At 45.8% G+C, this 25,781-nt stretch overlaps 1 protein-coding gene across 1 annotated transcript; it reads right to left on the bottom strand.

Moving 5' to 3' along the window:
- Positions 1-789: 789 nt before the first annotated feature.
- LOC128840167 (uncharacterized) lies at positions 790-20,916 on the bottom strand. Its single transcript, XM_054033857.1, has 4 exons — positions 20,719-20,916; positions 16,479-16,632; positions 14,869-14,992; positions 790-1,041 (listed from the first exon to the last, which is right to left on the bottom strand). Exons 1-4 carry the CDS (start codon positions 20,813-20,815, stop codon positions 790-792), a joined length of 627 nt encoding a protein of 208 aa, XP_053889832.1. The 5' UTR covers positions 20,816-20,916.
- Between the last annotated feature and the right edge of the window lie 4,865 nt (positions 20,917-25,781).

Here is a 25,781-nt window from a genome sequence, read left to right on the forward strand (position 1 = left end):
AGTTTCATCCCTGCTTGATTTTTGGCATTAAGAAATATCAGGTCTCCCTTGGAGAATCTACAGGACATGTACACCTCTACCCTGATATAACGCGACCCAATATAACACGAATTCAGATATAATGCGGTAAAGCAGTGCTCCAGGGGGGCAGGGCTGCGCACTCTGGTGGATCAAAGCAAGTTGATTTCACCTATAATGCGGCAAGCGGTTTCACCTATAACGCGGTAAGATTTTTTGGCTCCTGAGGACAGCGTTATATCGAGGTAGAGGTGTATATTGTTAATATCTCAAATCTTAAATTAAGAGAGGCATGTTGAACCCTTAACAAAGACATCCTTTCTCCAAAATAGAAACTGACTACTCAATTTAAATAGGGATTTGTGCACATGCATACCCCAGAAGAGGTTTATTCAATTAGAATAGAAATTCCTTCTCCTCTTGGTTGCTTAACTTTCCATCTCTGGATCGGTTTGATATTATCCTTTCATTAGCTCTCGAGTCACCATAGAATCTCCCAATCTAGATAGCACAGGAATTTCTAACATAACACACAAAGTTGCTTTGGAAGTCCCCTTTAAAAACAAACAAACAAACAAACAAACTGACATTCCATGGAACCTACACCTGTCACTGCACATCTCTGTAACAAGGCAGCAGAAGGACTTCAACTAAAATATTTAAACTGTTGTATATCTTCCAAAGTCAATGTTCTTTCATATTTACCTATCTGCTAAGGTTTTGCTGACCGTCATACTGATTCATTTGTTGAGCCAAAGTCCAATACACAGACTACAAAACAGTCTGGGATTCAGATACAAAGTAAAAATTAAATAGTGAACCTCCACTGAATGAGACAGGCACTTTTTCTTGAACATCTGCTATCTCTTCTTCCAATAACTTCATTTTCACTTCATGGTCTTTCATTGTGTTTTGCATGATAGCTATGGCTTTCTGTTCTTCAGCTTGAAGATCTTCCAAAAGCACTTTGTTCTCATCCAGCAAGAACTGAATAAGCTCACTAAACTGGGCTTCAATTTTCTCCTTTTGTGATTACCTCAAGCTCTTCATACATTTCTTTTACAGGAAACACCTCATATGTTTCCCGCAGAAGAAACCCCTGTTGTTTGAAGAAGCACTGTCTCATTGCTGCTTAATCCTGTCAATTTCAAATTTATTTGCTTTTCAATAGACTATTCAAAAGAGACAATATGGCTCTGCTCCGAACACCTTTTCAAAATGAGAGTAAGAGACAGGCAAAATCCCCTGTGCATAAACAGAACAAGAACCCCCAAGCTTAGTAGCCATATATTGTACCTATCTTAGGGTTACCATATTTTGTGCCTCCAAAAGGAGGACACTCCACGGGGCCCTGGCCCCACCCCCAGCCCCGCCTCCTCCCCCGCCCCAACTCCGCCCCCTCCCCAAAGTCTCCGCCCCCTCCCCTGCTTCCCGCGAACATTTAATTCGCGGGAAGCCTGAGCAGGTAAGGAGGGTGTGGGGGGAGAAGGCGCGGCCCAGGCTGGCCCCCGGCGGCTCCAGCCTGGGTCGGCTCGGGCCCTGGGGTGCCGGCCCTAGCCCCCGGCCGACCACCCCTGGCCCGCCCAGCACTGCCGGCCGGCCCCCAGCGGCCCAGCGCACCCCCGTGGCCCAGCGCACCCCCCCGGCGGCCCGGCTCCCGGCCTGACCCCCCGGCTCCCGGCCCCACGGCCCAGCGCACCCCCCCGGCGGCCCGGCTCCCGGCCTGACCCCCCGGCTCCCGGCCCCGCGGCCCAGCGCACCCCCCCGGCGGCCCGGCCCCGGCCCCGCGGCCCAGCACACCCCCCCCGGCGGCCCGGCTCCCGGCCCGACCCCCCGGCTCCCGGCCCCGCGTCCCAGCGCACCCCCCCCGGCCCCGCGCACCCCCCCGGCGGCCCGGCTCCCGGCCCGAGCCCCCGGCTCCCGGCCCCGCGGCCCAGCGCACCCCCCCGGCGGCCCGACCCCGCGGCCCAGCGCACCCCCCCGGCGGCCCGACCTCACGGCCCCGGCCCGGCACTGCGCCCCTGGACCCCGGCCCGGCACCGCGCGCCCGGCCCCGCGACCCCGGCCCAGCCCTTCCTCCCGATTTTCCCGGACATGCCCGGCTTTTGGGGATTTCCCCCCGGACGGGGATTTGAGCCCCCAAAAGCCGGACATGTCCGGGAAAATCCGGACGTATGGTAACCCTAACCTATCTAATAAAGGACACCTAACCCAGAGTTCTAGAAGGCATCTGACTTGGGGTGTGAGTGAAGAAAAACCTAAAAATTGTACTAAGTTATTTCCTTTCTGGTAGTCTCAGATGGAGAGTAAGACAATGGCCCATTGAGCAGTATTGGCACAGGATACTGTGAGGTGCAGAAGCTGAAGGATGTCAGGCAGAGCTCATGGACCACAAAAGGAGAGGTCAGGTAGACTCTCTTTCAGAAGAAAGACAATGTAGACCTGGCTTCAGACTATAAAGCTATGTCAGTATAACTATATCGCTCAGGAATGTGAAAAATCCACACCCGAGCATTGTAGTTAAACTGACCTTAACCCGCTGTGTAGCCAGCACTATGTCGACAGGAGAGCTTCTCCCATTAATATAGCTACTGCTCCTTGGGGAGGTGGATTAAGGTGTCTTCAGCTAAGCGCTGCAGTTGCGCTGATGCAGCATTTTAAGTGTAGAAATGCCCTGTGTGTGTAAACTGGAGGTCTTAAATACATATGGTCCTGAAAAGGACACACTAAAGAATTCGAGGAGTAGCCGAAGAAGTGAGGTTCTTACCCACGAAAGCTTATGCTCCCAATACTTCTGTTAGTCTTAAAGGTGCCACAGGACCCTCTGTTGCTTTTTACTAAAGAATTCTTGTCCCAGGTCACCATGAACCAACTGACTAGCTGAATCTTGTATTGCTTTGTGATAGCTGGAGATGCTGATAGAGATCATACAGGCAATGGCATCAGTCACTGCCTTCACAAGCCTGGCTATCATTCTAATTTTGAAAAGGTACTGAGGGCAGGCCAAAGGAGTAGATCCACAGAGTCCATTTGAATAGAGTTCACTTAAAAGGAAAGAAATCTGAAATTGGCTAGATTCGTATTAATGACATAGAGACCAGGGTCTCATTGTGCAAGGCACTGTATATACATACACAATAATAGACAGTCCCTAGCCCCAAAAACTTATAGTCTGAACAGATGTGACAGCGAAAGGGTGGGGAGAAAGGAAATATTACTATTCTTATTTTACAGAGAAGAGATTCTCACTGGTTTTCCTCTGGAAGAACTGGCCTTTTCCTCCACATCATTTCTTTTGCACACTACCCTTCCTAAGCATCTTTGCTGAGGAGAATATACATACTTTTTAAAAGGGAAAAGCAAGTACAACCCATTTACCTGTGAGCCCTGGATTCCCAGCATACCACAGAGACAGACACCTGGTCAGTTTAAGAATACAACTTCAGTTCTTCATTATGCTTTCCACACTTTTGGTGACCCACATTATTTTGCTGAGGAAGGGAGGCCTTGAACTTTGTGATCGCTCCCACTAGGTTTGCCACCAAGAAATTCATAGGGAAACTGGGATCTGGGAAAACCTGTCAAAACAATCAGTGATGTGAGGGTTAAAATGTGGGGATTCATTCTTTCAGGTGGGATATTTACAATACTGTGCACAGGAAGGTTAAGCTTTAATACTTATGTAACCCTTCTGCCCCTCTGAGTTGGCAGCAACAAGGACCGGGTTCAGTATCTAGGGGTTCCATTTCAATAACGCAATGCAAAACCGGCTCGAGCCCCCACCCAGTGACCTGGGACAATTACCCCGGGCGCCTCTAGGAGGCAATACTTCCCCTCTTGCAAGCATGGAGTCTGAGTGTAGCAAAAGCCTTTTAATAAAGGAGGGAAACAATGCGGCATTATGTTGGGGAAACACCACAAACAGGATTCATAACACAAACCACGAGCAAAAGACCCACCTCCAAGTAAGTTTGGCAATGTCCTTTTTCCTTCAGGGTCTTAAGTCCAATCACCCCAAAGTCCAACAACCCAAAAGTCATTGTCCCTGGTTAGTGCCGCTCTAGAGTTCAAAAGTTTATCTGCAAAGTTTTACCCCCACAGCCTGGGCGGAAATGGGGGAGGGGCACACGGGATGTTAAGGGGGCACCTTACATGGTCCGAGGCCGACTGCCCCACCTCTCCGTGGAGTTCTGCTGCAGCCTTTACCACAAATGGCTCCGCTCTACTAGCCGCGCCATGTCACTCCGCTCCTCTCCGCTCCTCCAGCCGTCCCCGCAAACTGCTCCCTGTTCTGTGGGCCGCTCCAACCGTCCCACAAACTGCTCGGCTCTGCCAGCTGCTTAGCAATATATCTTCAGGCTCCCCCACTGGTTAACACAGCACTCAGTGATCTCAGCTCAGCAATTTTAGCTCTTTTAGTGATTTCAGCTTGTAGTAGGGGAGCCCCAGTGCTGGTGCACCATTGGCCCAAAGTGAATTCAGTTCAGCAACTTCTATCTAGATTCCTAATGGAAGCAAACTTAGCTCTGCTATTCAACAGTGGAGAGAGGGGGTAGTGTAATTGGTGTTCTGGGCCCTCAAAAGGGACCCATACCATCAGATACACATACCTGTCCCCAACCTCTCTCAATTCACTGGGTTTTGTAACCCATGCCGCTTGTCTAGCGAGTGCTACTTAGTTACTGGTGAGTCCCTCTTTCATACAACAGTTCCACTAGCCCTGATTCACAGAATCAGGGTAACAACACTTTATTCTTCCTGCCCCAATAACAGAGAAACTGGGGATCACACACCAGCCAAAGTAACCACTTTCAGTTGTTGTTGCCCCAGGCTAGGCGAGTGGGTGTGCCTATGCAAACAAGATCAGCCCCTGAAGTTCTTTTCCACCCTCGCCATAATTCACCACCAGATGTCAGGGTAGAGCTTATCCTGACTCTGCTTACACTTATGTTCATCAGCTCCCCGCAATAAAAACAGAGGTTTATGCTGTGATTTCTCAAGATCCTACAAAATGGCAGAGATTAGTGACATTTTTAAAAGACAACATGGATTAGCTCAAGTGGGCAGACTGAATGTTCCCACCAGAGCTTGTCCAGAAAAGAAAAAGATTCCTACTGGCTAGAGGCAGATCTGTGAGGCAGGGCATCCACGTAGCTACTGGTTGGGGGAAGTGCAACATCCTTATTGTAACCACACATTCATTTCCACATACGTGTGCTTTTAGTAACTACCTTGGCTAGCTGCTGTCTCATCAATATGTAATGGTCTTCCAGCCTTGCTGAGGGTTACTTTGTGTGCAGGGGAGGAAGGAAAACTTTTCTTCCCCTCCAACCATGTCTAGCAGCTAGGTGGGGCAGTGCCACCCTTATCTTCTGCCCAACTCCTCCACCCCTGACTATTTTGTTGTCTGCTTCTCTTCTTCTGACTATCTGTGGGTGGGTGAATACACAGTGGCAGCTGTTAGGACAATTTGCAAGAAGTTAAAACTGAAATGTTCAGCAAAGTCCTCCCTTGTTCCCACCCAACAAAGCTCTTACAGAAAGGAGAAAATTGCAGATGCAAAAAAGGGGGTATTAAACAAGGATTTTTGCTGCATTCTGCACTGTTCAAATCTGTGATAAACAGCTAATAGATTATAATCACATTTGGAATATCTGCACTGATCAATCAGAAGCTGTCCCCATTTTGGTCCCTCTGTCTTCATTTCCAGGGAGGGAAACCAAAAGGGAAAGATGGAATGGAGAAGGAAGGTAATTGGAGAAGTAAATCATTTTTTTCTTGTAAATTATAACCTGTTTAGTTGTAACATATTTGAACATGAAGAGTTTGCAACACTGCTGCATCATCTCACCAGGATACAACCACAACCAGCAGGTAACCACTGCAGTAATGTGAAACTGAATTTATTTTATAGTAATTCAGTTGGATGGTTATTTGCCAAATCTTGTACTGTCTATACTTTCTACAGAAGTCTAGCTGCAGCTATAAGATTTTAAAGCAGCTATTTGGTTTGAGGAACACGTTTCCTAGTATCATCAAGGATCACATTAAGCAGCCAGAGCAGCACCCAGCACAGACTTGGCAATCACAGCACAAACCAATTGACTTCTGCACTGTCAACCCAACATTGAAAAAAACTGCCCCCAACCAACCAATACAAATCATCCAAAGAAGAGACTGTGTCTGCTCCCCATTCATCCCAATGGAATAAGAGCACCTGGGGCCAGTTTAGACTCCAGAATGGAATCTTGGCTTACTTGATTTTCCAAGGCCCCATATTCACTACACAATTAGCTATTTTCAGACATGGTTCTGTGCAAACCACATTGATTTATTGACTGTGGAGACACAAACAGGCAAGAACCTTGCAGATACAAAGACCATTTTCCATTTAGTCCTCAATCTGAAGGGGTATATAAGACACACATCCAGGCCCTGCATGTGCGTAATTTCACCCAGGTAAGTAGTGCCAGTTTCCCAGGTGCTTGTGTTAAAGATCAGACCCCTTTCAGTCACCTCCAGGCTGTAAGAGTAAATTAAAGCCCCACCCTGAGGCTTTGAGAGCAGAAGGAGAGCTTCAGAGAGATGAGATGCTAATTATTGGAGGTGGGGGAGAAGCTTCTGGTTGGGGGAGTTTGCAGATCCCAACTGTGACAATCTGTACCTCAAAGCAGCACCCTGGAATCCCCATATTCACTGCTGTCGAATAATTATGATATATTTCATACAAAGAAGGCCAAGTAAGATATCATACGAGAGGTCATGACCTGCTGAAACCCACTGTTCCATCAGACTATGCACATCATTAGTGTGTATGAAGTTATGAGATTTTGCTGTATGGTTGTTACTGAAATATGTCGCCATTCTGAGAGTCTCTAATGATAGTTTTCCAGTGACAATGACAAATGAGGTGACTAACAGGTCCTGCAGGGGTTTGCTGCTTGTCACTAGCAAGGCATTGTGAGAGACAGCCCAGGTTGGAGAGTTAAGGGGGCACAGTGGTACCCTGGGGATCCCGTCACACTAACCTTTGGGGGTGTTTGGTTAGAGCACATCTCAGTCTCTCCCTGCTGTCCCTCAGAGGAAGGCCTTAGTGGCAGGTTGGGCTCTTTGAAGAAGCCCCAGGAGCTAATTAAGGAGAAGGTGACCTCGCAGGGCAGGAGCACCCCACGGATAGGAGGCTCACTTGGCGGCAGGGGGACAAGGAAAGCCGGTCCAGTCCTTCCATGTCTCTGCCCTGCATGCAGAGGCGGCAGAAGTTGTGGCCATAGGGCAGGATGACAGGGTCAGCGAAGGACTCCAGGCAGACCAGGGCGCTGCAGCTCACTGTGCAGGGATGCGCTGGAAGAGGCAGCGGCCATGGCACAGGGCTCAGGTGCTGCTGCGCTTTCGGATCCGCTCTCTACCCCATGTGTGGGGATGGACGAGGGGCTGGGCAGCCTCAGTTAGGAGAAAAGAAGCAGTGACTGCCAGCCCTGGGAAATCCTCAGTAAAGCATGGCAGGGTGGGCTCCTGCCCTGGGGCCATTGTTAGCTCCCTGTAGATCAGCTCCCAAGGGTCACTTGTGCAGTGGAGCTGCCTCCATCCCTTCCCCCAGCCCAGGCCCTGCTGATGTCTGGTAGCAAGGGGAGTAGGCTGGAACTGTCAAGCCATCAATCGGAGCCCCTCACTGTAGGGTCAGGCGAGAAACAGCCCCGATCCCCTAAGTGGAAGTTATATTTCACTGATTGTTTTGTGTTAGCAGTTGAATGGGGCCTGACTAGGCTTTAAATGATCCCCTCTGAGCTTTGGTTGTTACAGCCGTGAAATGAGGGTGAAACCCACCCCCGTAAAGCGCGGAGCCTCTGTAAAGGGCTAGGGAGAGAGCTGTACATCGGTTAATGCAACACTCCATGCTATTGTTACCTTTTAAAGTATCAGCCTTTTGGTGTTTAACTAAACATGGTGCATGTAAAAGAATAATTCAGAAAAAGCCCCGTTAAAAGAAATATTTTTTATGGCATCAGTTGGACCATGCACCTAGCTCCACTGTAATCAGAGCTGTGCTGATTTACATCACAGGAGGCGGTGACCCACCAAAAATACAAGAAAATCACGTTAGAAAAGGGTCGGCCATTTAAACAGCAAGTTAAATAAGTTGCAGTTAGGCCTGGTCTACAATAGTCTTCACTCGCAACCCCCCAAAGCAAGGGTTCTCACAAGACATTTTTCGTGGACTAATAATTTTTCCTAAAATAATTAACTTTATGAAAAACAAATCAGTATGCACATATACAGGTCCAAATCATTGTAATTTATTTATGTAGGGGTTTTTTGCAGACTCAATAATAAAAAAAAACGTTCAGTTGTGTCTATTGTTTACTGGACCTGCACAAAACAGGAACACAGATAAGGTGCTTTGTACGTTCTTGTCTTTTTTGTTGTTTCTTTTGCTTTTTGGTTGCTTTTTTAGAAACATGCTAGTCTAGTAAGTCTGCTGCTGTGAAAAGTGATATTTATATGTTTGTTAATATCACTTTTCACAGCAGACTTATGCAAGCCCAGGGATAAATTAAGCCCTGGATGGGGAAGTGGGTAGGGAGGCGGTGAGGGCCGGAGGGCGATGGGGGGTTGGATGGGGGGTTGGGGGAGGCAGTGGGGGACAGGAGCAATGGGGGTCTGTGTATGAATGAGTGGCCAGGGGAGGCTGCCAGTGGGGGCCAGGGCGATGAGGGGGATGAGCCCAGGGCCAGAGTCTGCTGCCATGTAGCTAGGGACCATGTCTAGAGCCCGAAGTCCCACCTGCCGCTGCCACATGGCTGAAGTCTGGGGCCAGAGGAGGCAGCGGGAGGCAATGGGGTGGGGAGCTTTGGGCCAGGGACTGGGGCCGGAGCCCAAAGCCCCATGGCTGGAGCCTGCCCCCCATCACCCCAATCCAAAGCCCAAGCCCACCATCCCCGGGAAAGCCGGCTCCCCCAATGTTTGTGTTGGGGGTGGAAGGGGAGGATCCTGTCGGTGGCCCTGGGGTAGGGGCTGCTGCTTTGCCCTCCCCACCCAATCACTGCCCATGAGGCTGCAAGAAAAGCCCCTGGTGGCCACATTTGAGAAACACTGCCCTAAAGTTTCCCACCATTGGTACACTGATACAGCTCCAGTGATGTTGGCAATGGTGGGCAGGGTGCTGGTTTCTGCTTGCCTTTTTACCAGTGTGCTCTCCAGCCTTGCTCTGAGGAGAGATTTAGTCAACCTAGTGATAAAAACACTGCTGGCTTCTTCTCTACACAAGTGCTGGGAGATGAAAAAAGAAAGCCAGCTAGGAGGCACGTGTCCCTTCTTCCTGTGTAGCAATCAACAGTCCCTCTACGACAACAACATGCAGTTTGGAATATATGGTGAGGAGGGAAGAGAGTCTGGTCAACCAGCAGACGGGTGCTCTCAGCAGCCTGTTCCCATGCAGATTCAACTATACCAAAAGCCACATGCATTCATGACAAAACAGCAATAACTTCCCCTCCACAACCCAACTCAAGACACACGGGGAGCCCATGGTAATTCCTGCCTATTTGAGAGAGGGTGCCAACTTTGGACTTACATAGCAACTCTACAACCCCCTCCCCCCACTCTGAGCCTCTTTTACTTTTCTTCTGTCCTTTGTCTGTCTGTGGTTGTGGGAAGGCAAGGGGGAAATGATGCAAAATCACTGCAGTTTTGTAAGTGAGAGAAAATATTTTGGCTACAACCTATTTCACAGTATTAATGATAATAAGGTAATGACAGCACCACAATATAGTTAACATCAAGATCACAACTTAGGAAGGGTGCAAGAGACAAAGGTGATTTGGGAAGTTACATTTTCCCAGTGGTATGTAGTTAATAAAACTAGAAGGTGTACACCACATGTGTCATTTAGAAACAGAAGCCTGCAGTCATGGAAAAGAATCCTAGAACATAGCACTAGCCATAGGCTGTAAAGTAATATCTAAAATAATCCCATAACCACAATGTGCCAGAATATAAATAAAGAAGAAGAATCTGTGATCCATCTATACATACAGCAAAGAGTCCTGTGGCACCTTATAGACTAACAGACGTATTGGAGCATGAGCGTTCGTTGGTGAATACCCACTTTGTCGGATGCATGTAGTGGAAATTACCAGAGGCAGGTATAAATATGCAAGCAAGAGTGAGTCAGGCTAGAGATGACGAGGTTAGTTCAATCAGGGAGGATGAGGCCCTCTTCTAGAAGTTGAGGTGTGAACACCAAAGGAGGAGAAACTGCTTTTGTAGTTGGCTAGCCATTCACAGTCTTTGTTTAATCCTGAGCGGATGGTGTCAAATTTGCAGATGAACTGAAGCTCAGCAGTTTCTCTTTGAAGTCTGGTCCGGAAGTTTTTTTGCTGCAGGATGGCTACCTTTAAATCTGCTATTGTGTGCCCAGGGAGGTTGAAGTGTTCTCCTACAAGTTTTTGTATATTGCCATTCCTAATATCTGATTTGTTCCATTTATCCTTTTACGTAGGGACTGTCCAGTTTGGCCGATGTACATAGCAGAAGGGCATTGCTGGCATATGATGGTGTATATTACCTTGGTGGACGTGCAGGTGAATGAACCGGTGATGGTGTGGCTGATCTGGTTAGGTCCTGTGATGGTATCGCTGGTGTAGATATGTGGGCAGAGTTGGCATCGAGGTTTGTTGCATGGATTGGTTCCTGAGTTAGAGTTACTATGGTGCGGTGTGTAGTTATTGATGAGAATATGCTTCAGGTTGGCGGGTTGTCTGTGGGCGAGGACTGGCCTGCCACCCAAGGCCTGTGAAAGTGAGGGATCGTTGTCCAGGATGGGTTGTAGATCACTGATGATACGTTGGAGAGGTTTTAGTTGGGGACTGTATGTGATGGCCTCTGGAGTTCTGTTGGTTTTTTTCTTGGGCTTGTCTTGCAGTAGGAGGCTTCTGGGTACACATAAGGTGCCACAGGACTCTTTGCTGCTTTTACAGATCCAGACTAACATGGCTACCCCTTTGATATCTATACATACTGTGTTGTTGGCAGTTTTCTGTGCCTTCAGTTATAGTTTTCATGTCTTTAAAAAAAGTCAGCAAAAACTAGTAATTTAGAATGTAAATTCCTGGATGCAGGGCTCATATCCTGTTTGTCTGTACTCAGGTTGCTATATAAGCACTATAGTAGTAGTAGCAGTAGTAAAGGAAAGGTTTACATTCTCCCAGCAACGGTATATGTGTGTAATAATGGTGCCCTCCAGTGGACAGCTGTGTTAAACACAGTCTGAAGAAAATTAGGAGGCCAAATTCTGCTTTCATGTGCACTCCTGGGATTCCCACTGCAGTTAGTGGGAGTCATAGACTTAGATCCAAAGGCAGACTTTAGCTCTATATGAAGACTTATTGCTTTTGGATGCCAGGACATCTTTTGCTGACTTGGTGATCTGGGCTTAGTTCAGGTTAGGCCTTATCTGCACGGGGGAAACTGACCACATAGCCATTCTGGAATAACGATCCCAGTATAATTTAGCTAGTGTGAGGTAGCTCCCTATGGAACATTCTATTCCAGACCAAGAACGACTTTGTTCTATTCTGTGGGACAATACAGAGCAATGTGGAACTGCCCTGCTGTGTAGTCTATCGCTTCTTTGAGCTCTGGTCAAGTGAAACATTCTCTAAGTTGTATCTATTCTACCTGGCCACGTCAGCCCTATCATGTTAACAACTGGAAACTAATATGACCAAATGTTTTGTGCTGATCACTACAATTTATTGCCAAGCATGAGGTCCAGTTCATCCACGTCTTTTCTGAAGCAATTACTGCCATCAGGAACTGCCCCCTTTTCTATGGCTTACAGACTTTCTGATCTATTGCAACTCACTCATTTCTTCCTCCTCTATATGATTTAAGAGTATAACACTGTGGCGGTCATCTGAGCAGCCCCTTGTGCCCAGGGTGCCTCTGCAGAGCCCCACCTCTGTTTTCCCCTTCTTCAGGGCTCCTGAAACTCCACACAGTCTCTCTTCCAATCACAGCCCTTCTTGTGGTCTGGTTGTTTACTAACACAAAGTTTGAAAAAACAAACACAAAAGAAATCTTGCACCCAACCTTAAACTGGGCACAGTCCTTCCTCCCTGCAGTGCTGCCCTTTCCTGCTCTCTGAACAGCTGGAGAAGTAATAAGGCCTAGCCTGCCTTCACCCAAAGGATAAACAAAACCTTTAGCTGGGCCTTCTTACCCAACCCCTCCTCGGGGACCATTGCAACTTAACTCTGTGGTCCCCCCGTCTAGCTCTGCTCTGCCCTCACTGAGGCCTCTTCTGACTCTTTATAGCCCAGCTTCAGCCCTGCCCCCTTAATTGTCTCACCTGTGAGAACCTGCTTTGGTACAGGGGAGCTGTCCCTATTTTAATCACAGACAGAGCTTTTCTGGGAAACTGGCAGTCTAAAGTCCACAGGCCCTATTTTCTGTTCTAGCTGAATTCTGCTCAGTGCAGGAACAATGGTGGTAAGGAGGGGAGCAGTGAAAAGTAACTTTAAACCACCTTTGTGGTCCCCACATTCAGGGGCTGAGGAAGGGCTAATTCAGTCTCTGGTGCCACTTAAAGCAGCATCAGGCTGCTCTAATTTAAGACCAGCTATTTAAGGTCGCTCGGGCTATTTGGGAATAGGCAGAGTAGGCCCCTTATTCCTCTGCCATAACCCCTATATCAGGAGCTGGGGAAAAGGTGGTGGAGAGAGACCGGTTGTGTTCATGTCATATGGGGTTCTCTTTATGCTCACAGAATCTCCAGCTGTCTGGATAAGGTGACTACGGCCTATTCACGGTGACTGTAGAGTAAGTGAGAATAAAGCCCCATGGGTAAAAATTCTAGTACGAGTTACATGAATCACCCTGAAATGGGATTGCACTGATGTAACAGAGCTAGATTCTACTCTCAGTCTGTGTGTAACCCTTCTGCCAGGTGGCTAAAGGCAGCAATTTATCTGGGGTCCCTCTTGGCAAATAAGTAAACCAAGTTGAACCTCTACCCAGACAGCTAGGAAAACAAAATGCAACCTCCCTTTGTGCCCTAAACAAGCAGAACTTCCCCACTCCCAAGAACTGGGCGACTGTGTATAAACAAGGGACTCATTAGGGGAAAGGGAACATTGTCATAAACTCAGGAAAAGCCAGCAACAGAATCTGTATCCAAATAAAGCATGAAATACCCGCCCTTGCCAGTAAATGTGGCACTAATCCATCTAACTCCCTTTCCTCCTGCCAAAGAGAATATCCCACAGGTCCCTTAGCCACACCACCTCACCCATCCACCAACCCCCCCTCACGGTTTGGATCAGCAAATAAGGGCAGTCCATGTAACAGTCTTCACATGTCTACTTCTAGTCCCAAGAGAGCTGTTTGCCTGGTCCTGCCTGGAGGCACCACCACTTAACCCAGCTTAGTGATTCAGCTTTATGGAGGTGCTGGGTAGGTGGGGTCTCACCAAAGTCCACTTAATTCTGCTGTTGCTGCTCCCTGCACCACTTCTTGCCATTAAGTCATCCGTCTCTCACCACAAAGTCCCAACAGGAGAGGAGCCAAGAGCAATCAGGACCCTTGAGCAGAGTCCAGCAGAGGGAGTAGTGAGCTCTTTCCCTGCTGGGGTTTCTGGCCATAGGGCGAATGTGTAAGTAAAGCCATTCCAGTAGTGTAGCAGCACTACTTTACTGCAAGAGGGGTTCTGAGAGGACCAATCCATTAAAAAAAGAAAAAGCTAATGAGTACTCTTTAAAAAATTACTCTGGTATGTGAGAAATATTGGATCCCTATATTTACATATTAGATCCAATTCATCTCTGGCTCAAGCAGATTCTGCACCCAATGAAATCAAGCCTAATTGCAAGGCTGAATTTGCCTCATTGGTGTGAAGTAGGTGCATCCTACAAAAAGTGGAAACGTGGACAATTGCTAAGGAGGAGTACAAAAGAATAACACAATCATAAAAGGACAAACTTAGACAGGCAAAGGCACAAAATGAATTACATTTAGCAAGAGACATAAACAGCTATAAGAAGAGATTAGATAAATATATAAGGAGCAAGAGAAAGATGAAGTAAAGTGTAGGTCCTCTACTTAGAAGGGAAGGAGAGCTAATAACTGATGACCAGATACGTAACACAGGTAATATTAACAACAAGGGGGAAGGAACACAAACCAAAATAGGGAAATAACAGGTTAAAGAATATTTAGTTTTAAGTTAGATATATTTAAGTCAGTGGAGCCTGATGAAATGCACCCTAGGGTACTTAAGGAACTAGTTGAACCAATCTCAGAACTGTTAGTGATTATCTTTGAGAGCTCATGGAGCACAGGCAAGGTCCCAGAGGACTGAAGAAGGGCAAAAATACTGCTTATCTTTAAAAAAGAAGGAAAAACAGGACCAGGGCTATTATAGACCAGTCAGCCTATCTTCAATATTTGGAAAATGACTGTAAGAAGTTATTAAGCATGTCAGTTTGTAAGCACCTAGAGGATAACAAGTTTAGAATAGCCTACATGGATTTGTCAAGAATACATCACATCAAACCAACCTAATTTCCTTCTTTGAAAGTGTTACTAGCCTAGTGGATGAAGGGAAACTGTATAGGTGATATATTTTGATTTTAGTAAAGCTTTTGACACAGTCCCATGTGGCAGTCTCAAAACCACACTAGGGAAATGTGGTTTAGAAGAAATTACTTTAAGGTGGGTGAAAAACTGGTTGAAAGACCATACTCAAAAAGTAGTTATCAATGATTCACTGTCCAACTGGGGTGGGAGAACATATCATGAGGTTCCACAGGGGTCTGTCCTATGTCTAGTACTATTCAATATTTTCATTAATGCCTTTGATAACGGAATGGAGAGTATACTTATAAAATTTGCAGAAGACAACAAGCTGGATGGGGTTGCAAGCAGGAGGAGGACAGGATCAGAATTCAAAATGACCTTGACAAATTGGAGAATTGGTCTGAAATGAACAAGATGAAATTCAATAAAGACAAGTGCAAAGGACTTCACTTAGGAAAGAAAAATCAAATGCACAGCTACAAATAACTGACTAGGCAGTAGAACTGCTGAAAAGGGTCTGGGGATTATAGCAGATCACAGAGTGGATATGAGTCAACAATGTGATTCAATTGCGAGAATGGCTAATATCATTCTAGAGTGTATTAAAGGAGTGTAGTATGTAAGACACGAGAGGTAATTGCCCTGTCTACTCAGAACTGGTGAGGCCTTAGCTGCAGTATTGTGTCCAGTCCTAGGCACCACACTTTAAGGAATATAGGCACAAACTGGAGGAAGTCCAGAAGGGAGCAACAAAAATGATAAAAGGTTTCAAAACCTGACCTATGAAGAAAGGTTAAAAATACTGTGCATGTTTAGTCTTGAGAAAAAAAGACTAAGGGGGGACCTGATAACAGTCATCAAATACATTAAGGGCTGTTATAAAGAGGATGATGATCAATTGTTCTCCAGGTCCACTGAAGGTAGGATAAGAAATAATGGGCTTAATCTGCAGCAAGGGAGATTTAAGTTAGATATTAGGAAAAAACTTCCTAACTATATGGCTTTACTCCTGGGGGAATTCTGCACTACTGTGTGCACACATAATTAATGAGCCACACATATTTTTAATTTTTTGTGCAGAAAAAAGTTTTTGCCAAAATGTTGCTCCAGTTATGTCTTTTGCCCACCAGAGGGCACTGTGGTGCAAGAACTGCAACAGCTCCCAACCAGCTAGGGAAGAGAAAGAGCCTGCCTTCTTCACAGCATCTGTCAGGCCAGGTCAGGAGACAGGGGCTTATAAGGGTTAGTGGAGTGGAGGACAGACTGGAGCAGGGGCTGAATGGGAGTGGAGTCACAGGGCCATGGGTGGGGGAGGAAGGTGAAGGGCCACATGGTGATGAGGGAGGGGATGCAGAGCTACATAGGGACAGAGGGTGGTTGAGTGGGGGTACAAAGACACATGGGGTAGGGGTAGGAGGTACAGGGACACATAGGGACAGGGGAGTTGCTGAGTGGGGGCACAGAGGCACCTGGGAATGGGGAGGGGGTACAGAGCCACATAGGGATGGAGGAGGGGTGAAGGGCCACATAGGGATGGGGGGAGTGGGTATTTGAGTGGGAATGGAGGAACACATGTGGACAGGGAGTGCAAGGACACATGGGGGTGCAGGACCACATGAGGACAAGGTCAGATGTGCCTGACTGAATGGGAGATGCTAGAGGTCAGCCAGGGTCTGCATAGAGGAAGCGCCCTAATAATCCCTCCCTGCCCCCCCAAAACACCTGTTCCATACTTTTCCCACCTGTTACCTGAAATTGGGCCAGCTAGTAAGCTTAGGGAGGACTAATAACCCACCAGAGTTTGGCAGAAAGCAGCACATTTATTATACTGATAGCTAAGCTCAAAAGAAGGTGTGGGGGGGTCACACTCATACTCGCATACTCACCCTCCCAGGACAGGCACAGAACTGGAGGTGTCAGGATCCTTCAAGGTAAGTGTCCCACAGTACAGCGATGGATGGTGCGATGAAGGTAAGTCTTCTCGAGGCACGATGGAATGCAACGCGGCGAACCACTGGCCAGGAGGTCCGGGTGAAGGGCCTTTACAAGAGGTACAAACTTGTGAGTGCACTCCTGAGCACATGGCCCTTTCCCCTTTTAAGGACCTGCTCCTCATGGCCTGCGACTAGAGATGACTTGGCCGTATCTGGTTGGTCACACTCCACCTCGGGCAGTGTCCATACATTGGGTGTGTGAGCGCTGCCTAATTAGAGTCCCAGACACCTTGTCTACGGGGAGCTCTTCTGATCTTCCAGCTGTTCAACCAGCCCACTCATCCCACAAGCATTCCAGGAGGGAGGTGGAGGGGAAAAGCCACTTCACAGGTATTCAGAGAGGGAGAGGAGACAAAAGGGGAGGGGGGAGTATAACAGACCTTTTGAGCATACAGGTTATACATAGCATAGTCATACAGAGCATACAGATCAAGGCTGCTCCTACAACACCACCCATACCCAATAACCCTCCAAGTTCACACCCAGGCTCCTTCCCAGCAATTATTTCCCTTTCCCTCAGCTCCTCCATTACCCCTGAAGCCCTCAAGCCTTTGCACTGCTTCTGAAGGGTGCGGGTAATACGGTTCTGTATTGTAGTTTAAGTGAATTATTACTCAGACTTATGTATTAATATTACTAGTAAAGAATCTGTCAAAAAACATTTCCTGAATCTTTTTTGTTGTCTGTATTGTTATAGACATACTTGCTGACAGGTATTTTGAAATAAATGACCAAAAATAATTGAAACTGGTGTGATTATACTGTGTTATTTTGACAAATAAAATATGCAGAATTTTGAAAAATTATGTGCAGAATTTTTAATTTTTGGTGCAGAATTCCCCCAGGAGTAATAAGGGTAATTTAGTACTGGAATAGACTTCCAAGAGAGGTCGTAGAATTCCTGTCACTGGAGATTTTTAAGAACAGGTTGGATACACACCTGTTAGGGATCGACTGAGTATACTTGGGCCAGCCTTAGCACAAAGGGCTGTACTAGACCTCTTGAGATCACTTCCAGCCCTACGTTTTTATGATTAAAAATTCCATAAAAGGACACTATGCATTTTTCTTAGTGACATCACTGCTTTGTCATCCAGGACCCAGTCAGATCAGGTCTCCTACGTTATTTGGTGATGGATTTTTATCCGGGGATGAACGCACTTAATAGAAAGGCCATGCCTGAGAAAGAAACATCCCTTTGGACCTTATCGATTTAATTCATCTACCTAGTGGGACAGATTGTGGCTATCAAATCTGTTCATGAAGAGAATCCTTTGTGGGTGGATGTGTGGAGTGGAAGGGACGGATGAGCCAACTCCATACCGTGTCCCCACACATCCTATATCCCCTCAGATGGCTCTCTTTGTTTGCTGAGCAAATGGTTACTGATTATAATGTGTAATAACGTAGCTAACGTTAGACCATAAGCTTTCTGGGACAGGGATTGCCATTTTGTTCTGTGTTTGTACAGTGCCTAGCACAGTGTGTGTGTATGTGTGTGGGGGGGTCCATAACTGAAGCTCCTAGGCACTGTGATAATGCAAATAAATAACAATTTTTAAGGAAATAGAAGGGGGCATGAGCAATTTAAAAGCACTAGTTACATGTAAAGAAAAAAATAAAGTACTGGGACTTTAGAAGTGCTTACATCTTACCGACACTCTGGGTGTTTACAGCAGTGTTGCATGAGTGTGGATGCATGACCTGCGTTGCTGGGAGTGCAGCAGCTTCTCTACCATAGTTATAGCAGCAGGAGAGAGATTTCCACATTACAGCCCCACTGCAAAGGGGAGGCTAAAGTCTGTGGGTGCTAAGAAAGAAAGAACAGCCCATGAGCTCATGTCCCCTACAGGTTTTAAAAGACACTGGATGAACTTGCTCTTCCCTCACTTCCAATAATAGTGGTGTGAGATTGCCCTACCATCTGGTTTCCTTGTTAACCCTTTAGTGACAGTGTGTGTGGAAGGGGCTGGGGTCCTAATAGAGAGTGGGGCTATAGAAGAATCTGTGAATCCATGTAAGTTGATCATCAGAGGGTGGATGGCTGTGAGCTGTGCAAAAAGAAGTTATTTTTCAGAGCTGTGATTCGGGTATAATATTTTTAAAGAACAGTGGGTGGTATTAATCACCTGAGGTGGATATATTAAAGGTTTAGCTTAGACACTGAGCAAAGGCATTAAGACAAGATAAAAGGACACTGCTAGGTTATAAAGCTCATTAAAAAGTGTCCATCACTCTGCTATAAAAACACTTTATTAAAACTGAAAGAATTTTAGAAACCTAACTTACTACTCCCTACTTGTGATGTTTTTTCAGACAGTGAATAGAGACTGATCAGTTTCTACTCAATTCCACTTTCAAGGCTGCAAGGTTTGTATTGCAAACTGTAAAATGGGATGGGTACTTAGTTTAACCCCCCCCCCCCCCCCCACACACACACACACAAAACCTGTTTCTCACTGGAACTGAAAAAAACGTTATGTGAACAGTTTAAAAAGATCTACATTTGAGACCTTGCCCTTACAGTGTTTCTAAGCTAAATATGTGAAAGAGACAGCCTGAACTTAAAGGCCACGAGGTCAAAACAGGTCACACACATGGGAAATAAAGTTTAGATGCCAGCCAGGTTGGTGAAGGGTCCACCGTTTTAGCACTGGCTCGGGGGAAACCCTCTAATTGGCTGCTTTCTCAACTTGCTCGCCTCCTGGGCTAGAGCATCCAATTGGGCCTGCTGCAAGAAGCAGACAGAGATGTTCCCCTCCTCTTCGGAGCAGACCCCCTTCTCACAGGAAGGAGTAGAAAGAGCCCAGCAGTTCAGGGATACTCTGCTTTCTCCTTTCCAAAACACACAGCCTGGGAAGCTGGCAGGCGGATCCCACTGAAGCCCTCCAAACCTGGGAGAGAGGGATGAAGGACCACAGAGGTGAAGCTAGTGCACAGGGGGCAGAACTGATGTAGCGAATGGGGGGGAAAGGATTGATTTGGGGCTGAAGGGGAGAATTAAATCCTGGGCAGGGGGACAGGCAGAAGTAGGGCCAATGATAGTCCTCCCTTCCTCCCTGCATACTTCGTTCAGACCTCTTTGCCCTGGAGCCAGCTCAGGGCAAACTGAGAAAGGGAGAAAATTAACCCACTTTTGCTAGAAAAGAAAATCAAGAGATTAATTTGGAGACCGTGGCTGCATCCTTTTATTTTTCAGCCCAGGACAACGTTTTTTTGAAGGAATCAATTGGTTAACTACCCAACCAATCTCCAGCCATCCTCTGGGCCCTTTTGTTGGTGGTGGTGGTTCATTTTTCTCTTGTTTTTGGAAAGCAAACATTTACCTATTCATGCATATTTCTTTAAAACCAACATTTCCACAACTGTTTGGGAGATCCTTTCATGAGAGATGCCCCTCTTACCAGCGTTATTGGTTATTCACTAGGAACCCCAACTATGCTCTGTTCAATAAGTAGGGGCATTGCCAGCAGATCGAGGGACATGATCATTCCCTTCTATTCGACATTGGTGAGGCCTCATCTGGAGTACTGTGTCCAGTTCTGGACCCCACACTACAAGAGGGATGTGGAAAAATTGGAAAGAGTACAGCGGAGGGCAACAAAAATGATTAGGGAGCTGGAGCACATGACTTATGAGGAGAGGCTGAGGGAACTGAGATTGTTTAGTCTGCAGAAGAGAAGAATGAGGGGGGATTTGATAGCTGCTTTCAACTGCCTGAACGGGGGTTCCAAAGAGGATGGATCTAGACTGTTCTCAGTGCTACCAGATGACAGAACAAGGAATAATGGTCTCAAGTTGCAGTGGGGGAGGTTTAGGTTGGATATTAGGAAAACCTTTTTCACTAGGAGGATGGTGAAGCACTGGAATGGGTTACCTAGGGAGGTGGTGGAATCGCCTTCCTTAGAGGTTTTTAAGGCCAGGCTTGACAAAGCCCTGGCTGGGATGACTTAGTTTGGGATTGGTCCTGCTTTGAGCAGGGGGTTAGACTAGATAACCTCCTGAGGTCCCTTCCAACCCTGAGATTCTATGATTCACATTTTGAAGGCAAGCTTCACAACCGTAAGGGCTAGGAATTTAATTATTTAAAAAGAAAAGCATAGATTGTGGAGGACAAGGTGGAGCATCTTACCATCTGGCTGAGCTGCTGTGAGTGGGCCCAGGTTGACCTTGGCTCCATCTTCAGGAGCCAGAGGGGTGGGTGGGCAAAGAGGAGTTAAAATATACATTTATGATGGTACTTGTTCAGTGAGTTTGTGCCTCTCTTGCTGCTTTCAGAAATCTTGGAGTCAGTCCTACAGCAGATGTCTCTTTTTTGTTTACAAGCCAAATTCACTTGCTTCCCAGGCTCCTGATTAGGGTTTAACTTCATACTTTAGCTGAATGAGGCTTTATTGAAATGTCTGGGGACTTGAAAAAAGATTGGACTCAGGCAGCCAATCAGCTTTCATAGCACTCAAAAGCAAACAAATTGTCTGACGTGGGTTCCAGTTCTAATCTGCTATCTTTGCCCTCAATACGAGGAATTTCCACGCTGCAGTATTATTTATTTACTAAATCTCACAGCAATTGCAAAACGGAAGCCAAACTGGCAAAATAGAACTTCACAAAAAAGAGCCTTTTGTCACAGCTGTTATTTTCCAACTGCACTGCTGCCATCACAAAGGATGGGGAAATACTGCTATTATTGCATTTTGAGATAAGGCTGGTGGATTAAGCATTAAAGTGTGGGATTTTGGGGTACTTCTTTTTCAAAGTATTGTTAATGATTTACAACCTATCCCTGTGCACAGGGACCAGCCTGGAGAGTTTCAAATGATTTTTGTTACTTCATCTGATATATGGTACCAGATGTTGAGTGACAAAATCTGGCAGGAGGTGATGGTGACCAGATGCATGGTCAGTCTCTTCCAGGAGGTGCTAATGCTGAACTCCCATCCTTAAGAAAGTCCCGAGGCAATTTCAGTGTCTTTTCTACATCAAGAGCATCTTGGTCAAATCAACCTTAATGACTCACCAAATTGATTGATGCATTTCTAGTCCTTGACTATGCAGTAAAGCTGGGCTCTTTCTGGCCAAATGCTGCTTTTCCAGCTACTACCACACACATGGAGGAAAGCAGTCCCTACCCCCCAAAAGGTTAATATCTAAAACAAGAAACATATGCAGCATTGCCAACCCATATAATCACAAATCATGAGTCAGGCCCTTCAAAATCTTGAGATTGGCATTAAAAATCATGAGATTAAAATATACATTTTTGGTTCTTTTCATTTACCTTTCTGATTTTTGAATCTTTGGGTTACACTTAGGTCCCATTTTCAAACTTCTCTTTGCAACCATGAGGGCAAGAAACTTTCTTTTATTAAAAAAAATAAAGCTGAGATTCTCACATATTCCCAAGACTCCAGGAGTTGGGGAGTCAAGAAACACCAAATATTATGAGATTCATGATAAAACTGGCAGTACTGCAAAGGGTGGAGGAGAGATAGCGTGTGTAAAACAGATAAATTTTTAATGAACCTACATTATATACATTTTAAAAACAAGTAAATAAAATCATCTCTATCCAGTTGATCTTACCCTACATGATCTTGGGTCATTCCTTGATGTTACCATCAGAGAAGAAGTGGATTTTGAGGAGGGACTAGAAGAGACGGGACTGGAGGGACAGGAACCTCTGTGGGTATTGACATGGAAGAAAACAACGGCCTCCACTGTGATTTTCACGCACATAAGCATTTGGCTGGGTAGCTACACTGTCTTGCCAGTGGGACCCCGGGGGTTCTGATGTCTGGATAAGGTGGAAGGGATCTGGGCACACCTTTCCCCCAGTTTTTAGCTCTCAGAGACTAGTGCTAGTCTTTGGGGTTAGTAGCATGACAGTGATTATTATGTTAAAAAACTTGTGACTGTTCTGTTTTTTCTGCAGACAAAGAACGGATAGAATAATTGGAGTCCAAAAGAACCTGTATAAAGAACAAAGAGAGTCTTCCTAAGCGAGGATGTACTGAGCACTGAGAACAACATGGCTGCTGAACTCTGCACCCAGGAAGAGCTTTGAAATGTAAAGGACATCTCAATCTCAGATATGTTCCACAATAGCTAAATTTCCCCCACGTCAGTCAGTGTCTTGCTTCTGCTGTGTCTGTAGAAATGACAGGGAGGTAATGGTGAGCTCCACACTGCATGCATAGAGTTCTTTTAGTTTAAAATTTTCTTACCCACACTGTTTCCTACCACAGACAATAACAAATTGGTGCAGCAACACCTCTTTTAATGGCTGGGAACCTTATGCATGCTTCTGTGATATGTTCACTTTCCTTGTTCTTTTGTTGTGTGAAACAAGCAACTTATTACTCATTTATAATTATTATTTGTATTACAGCAGTGCCTGGAGATCCCAGCAGAGACCAGTGCATGATGTACACTAGGTAAGAGATAATTGTTGCCTCAAAGTTTTACAATCTAAATAGACAAACATGGAGAAAGGGTGGGAGAAAAGAAAATATTATTACCTCATCTTGCAGGTGGGAAACTCAGTCAAGTGACTTGCCATGGTCACACAGGAAGTCTGTGGGTAGGGTGACCAGCTAGCAAGTGTGAAAAACTGGGTGTGGGGGCAGAAGGGGGGGAAATAGGCGGCTATATAAGACAAAGCCCTGAATAGCAGGACTGTCCCAGAGATGAAAGTAAGCTGGTATGGCCCGATAAGAAAGTGGCTGCTGGTATGGGCCGGGACACAGCCGACCATACTGACAGGGCGGCTGATGGAGTGTGAGGGGGCACAGCTGCCCTGGGGCCTGGTGATTTAAAAGGGCTCGGGGCTCTGGGCAGCGACTGGAGCCCCGGGCGGCGTGGGCTGGGCAGCACTGAAGGGTCTGCCCCAGCCCCGCCCCTTCCGCCCAAGGCCCCGCCCCTTCCGGAGGCCCAGAGCCACCCCACACACACACCTTGCCCAGGACCCCAGCTGCCTTGCATACCGGTAAGTCTTTTAAGTTACTTTCACCCCTAGACTGTCCCTATAAAATCAGGACATCTGATCACCCTATGTGTGGGAGAACTGGGGACTGAACTCAGAGCTCCTGAGTCTCACTAGTTTTGCATGCACATCTGTATTGTCTGGCCATGCTACTGCTGAGCCGGAAATTCAGGATTACGTTTCTGCATGAGTAATTTAATGATGGTGTTTGTTTTTTAATTTTTCCCTCTTTTTGGTTAATTGTTTACACAAAATTATGACCCACAGGTAAATATTGTTATAGCTGATAATGGAATCATTGCAAGCATTTGGACAGTGTTTGCTCAAGGTTGTTATAATAAAAATAGTCTGAAAAGGTTAAATGAGTGAACAATATTCTGACACAATGTATCAAGATTAGATATTGTATAAAATATTCCCCTCTGGGCACATTGAAAGCAATTGATAGATTCTGCCTTACAACTGACAGTAATATAAAAAGACTTACCATAAGACATCTGAAATATGCAGGACAATGTTTATTGACAGTGTTTTAGAGCATTAGATACACAAGAACACAAACCTAATGATCTGCTGCATTTGAAAAACAAAGTGTCATACAGCAGTGTCTCTCAACCTTTCCAGACTACTGTACCCCTTTCAGGAGTCTGATTTGTCTCGTATACCCCAAGTTTCACCTCACTTAAAAACTTAGATAATCAGACATAAAAATCCAAAAGTGTCACAGCACATTACTGAAAAATTGCTTACTTTCTCATTTTTACCATTATAAAATAAATCAATTGGAATATAAATATTGTACTTACATGTACATCCCTGGCTGGGATGGGGTTGGTCCTGCTTTGAGCAGGAGTTTGGACTAGGTGACCTCATGAGGTCTCTTCCAACCGTAATCTTCTATGATTCTATGTCAGTGTATAGTCTATAGAGCAATATAAAGAAGTCATTGTCTCTATGAAATTTTAGTTTGTACTGACTTCACTAGTGCTGTTTATGTAGCCTGTTGTAAAACTAGGCAAATATCTAGATGAGTTGATGTACCCCCTGGAAGACCTCTATGTCACCCCAGGGATATGCATATCCCTGGTTGAGAACAACTGTCATAAAAGTAGAACAGGAAGTAAATTGAGATATTGTGTAACTACTGTTTATAAGTAGGTGCCTCATAAAATACAGTGAGCATCTGGGACAGATTATCAGCTAAAAAGACAGGCATTTTAACAGTCATGATAGTGATCTGAGTCAAGTGAGAAGAAGAGCACTACAAAAGTTGCTATTTCAAAAGGCTAAAACTCATTTTGATTTTTTGCTGAATATCTGGAGCTCCAGAAGTCTGTTTTCTAGAATAGCTACGAGTCCCAAGTTTATTTCAGATGTTGTGTGACACTGTCATTATGTTATATCAATCTGTGAGGACACATCACACCAAGACATAATGCCATTAAATGATGCAAATGTTGTGGCATGCTGCAGTGTCATACATCACAATTATGTTGTCCCAGAGGACAAAGACACATAGCATACAGATGGGTGAAAATAATAGTTTAGATTCTCCCACATTCTATGGCCCCATTGCACTGCTGTGATGATGCAAAGGGGCAGTGTCCAGACTTGAGGGCACAGTTCAGCATTCTGTATTTAAAATCTATGTTTGCTGCCAAAAGAACCCAACCACATCAGCCTTAGCTGCTATTTTGGCGAGACTTAATGTTTGTTTTCCTCTGCACCAGCACCTACATTTAGTCAAGATCATTTCAGTGCCACCAGGAACTAAAAAGAACAGGGAAAAAAATCAAATGTAAAAGGATGTTTGATAGCCCAGGACATTTCCCTCCCCCACAACCTTCTATTATGAACAGTGGAGAGTAAAAAATAATACACTGATCAGCTAAATAAAAGTATTTGGCAGTATCCTTTTATATCTCCCTACACCTTCTTCTCCCTAGGCCCTTCACCTTTAGCCTGCCAAGATCAAATACATATAGAGGATATGCACAGTGGAAAGTCTGTTGACTGATCACAGCTTGCCAAGCTTTCCTTGACAGATGTGAAGTGGGGATAACTCAGCTGTTAGAGACCAAGGGTGATGACAGCTGATAAGTTTCCTCCCCTCTCACTCCAGAATATTACAAAGTTTGGTGTTTGTACTTAATATTGTCATGCCAAGCTATCAATTTCTTGCTTTTATACATATTGCTGTTAGAAAGGAAATA

Source organism: Malaclemys terrapin, chromosome 1 (assembly GCF_027887155.1).
Source record: "Malaclemys terrapin pileata isolate rMalTer1 chromosome 1, rMalTer1.hap1, whole genome shotgun sequence".
NCBI lineage: Eukaryota > Metazoa > Chordata > Testudines > Emydidae > Malaclemys > Malaclemys terrapin.

Bases quoted from the DNA above. Each gene is read 5' to 3' on its own strand.
- LOC128840167 (XM_054033857.1), bottom strand. From the start codon at position 20,815: ATGTATATTTTAACTCCTCTTTGCCCACCCACCCCTCTGGCTCCTGAA. The intron at 16,633-20,718 runs GTAAGATGCTCC...CCTCTTGTAAAG, and splicing joins CACAGCAGCTCAGCCAGATG to GCCCTTCACCCGGACCTCCT. The intron at 14,993-16,478 runs GTGAGTATGCGA...TGTTCATTTCAG, and splicing joins TCTGTGCCTGTCCTGGGAGG to ACCAATTCTCCAATTTGTCA.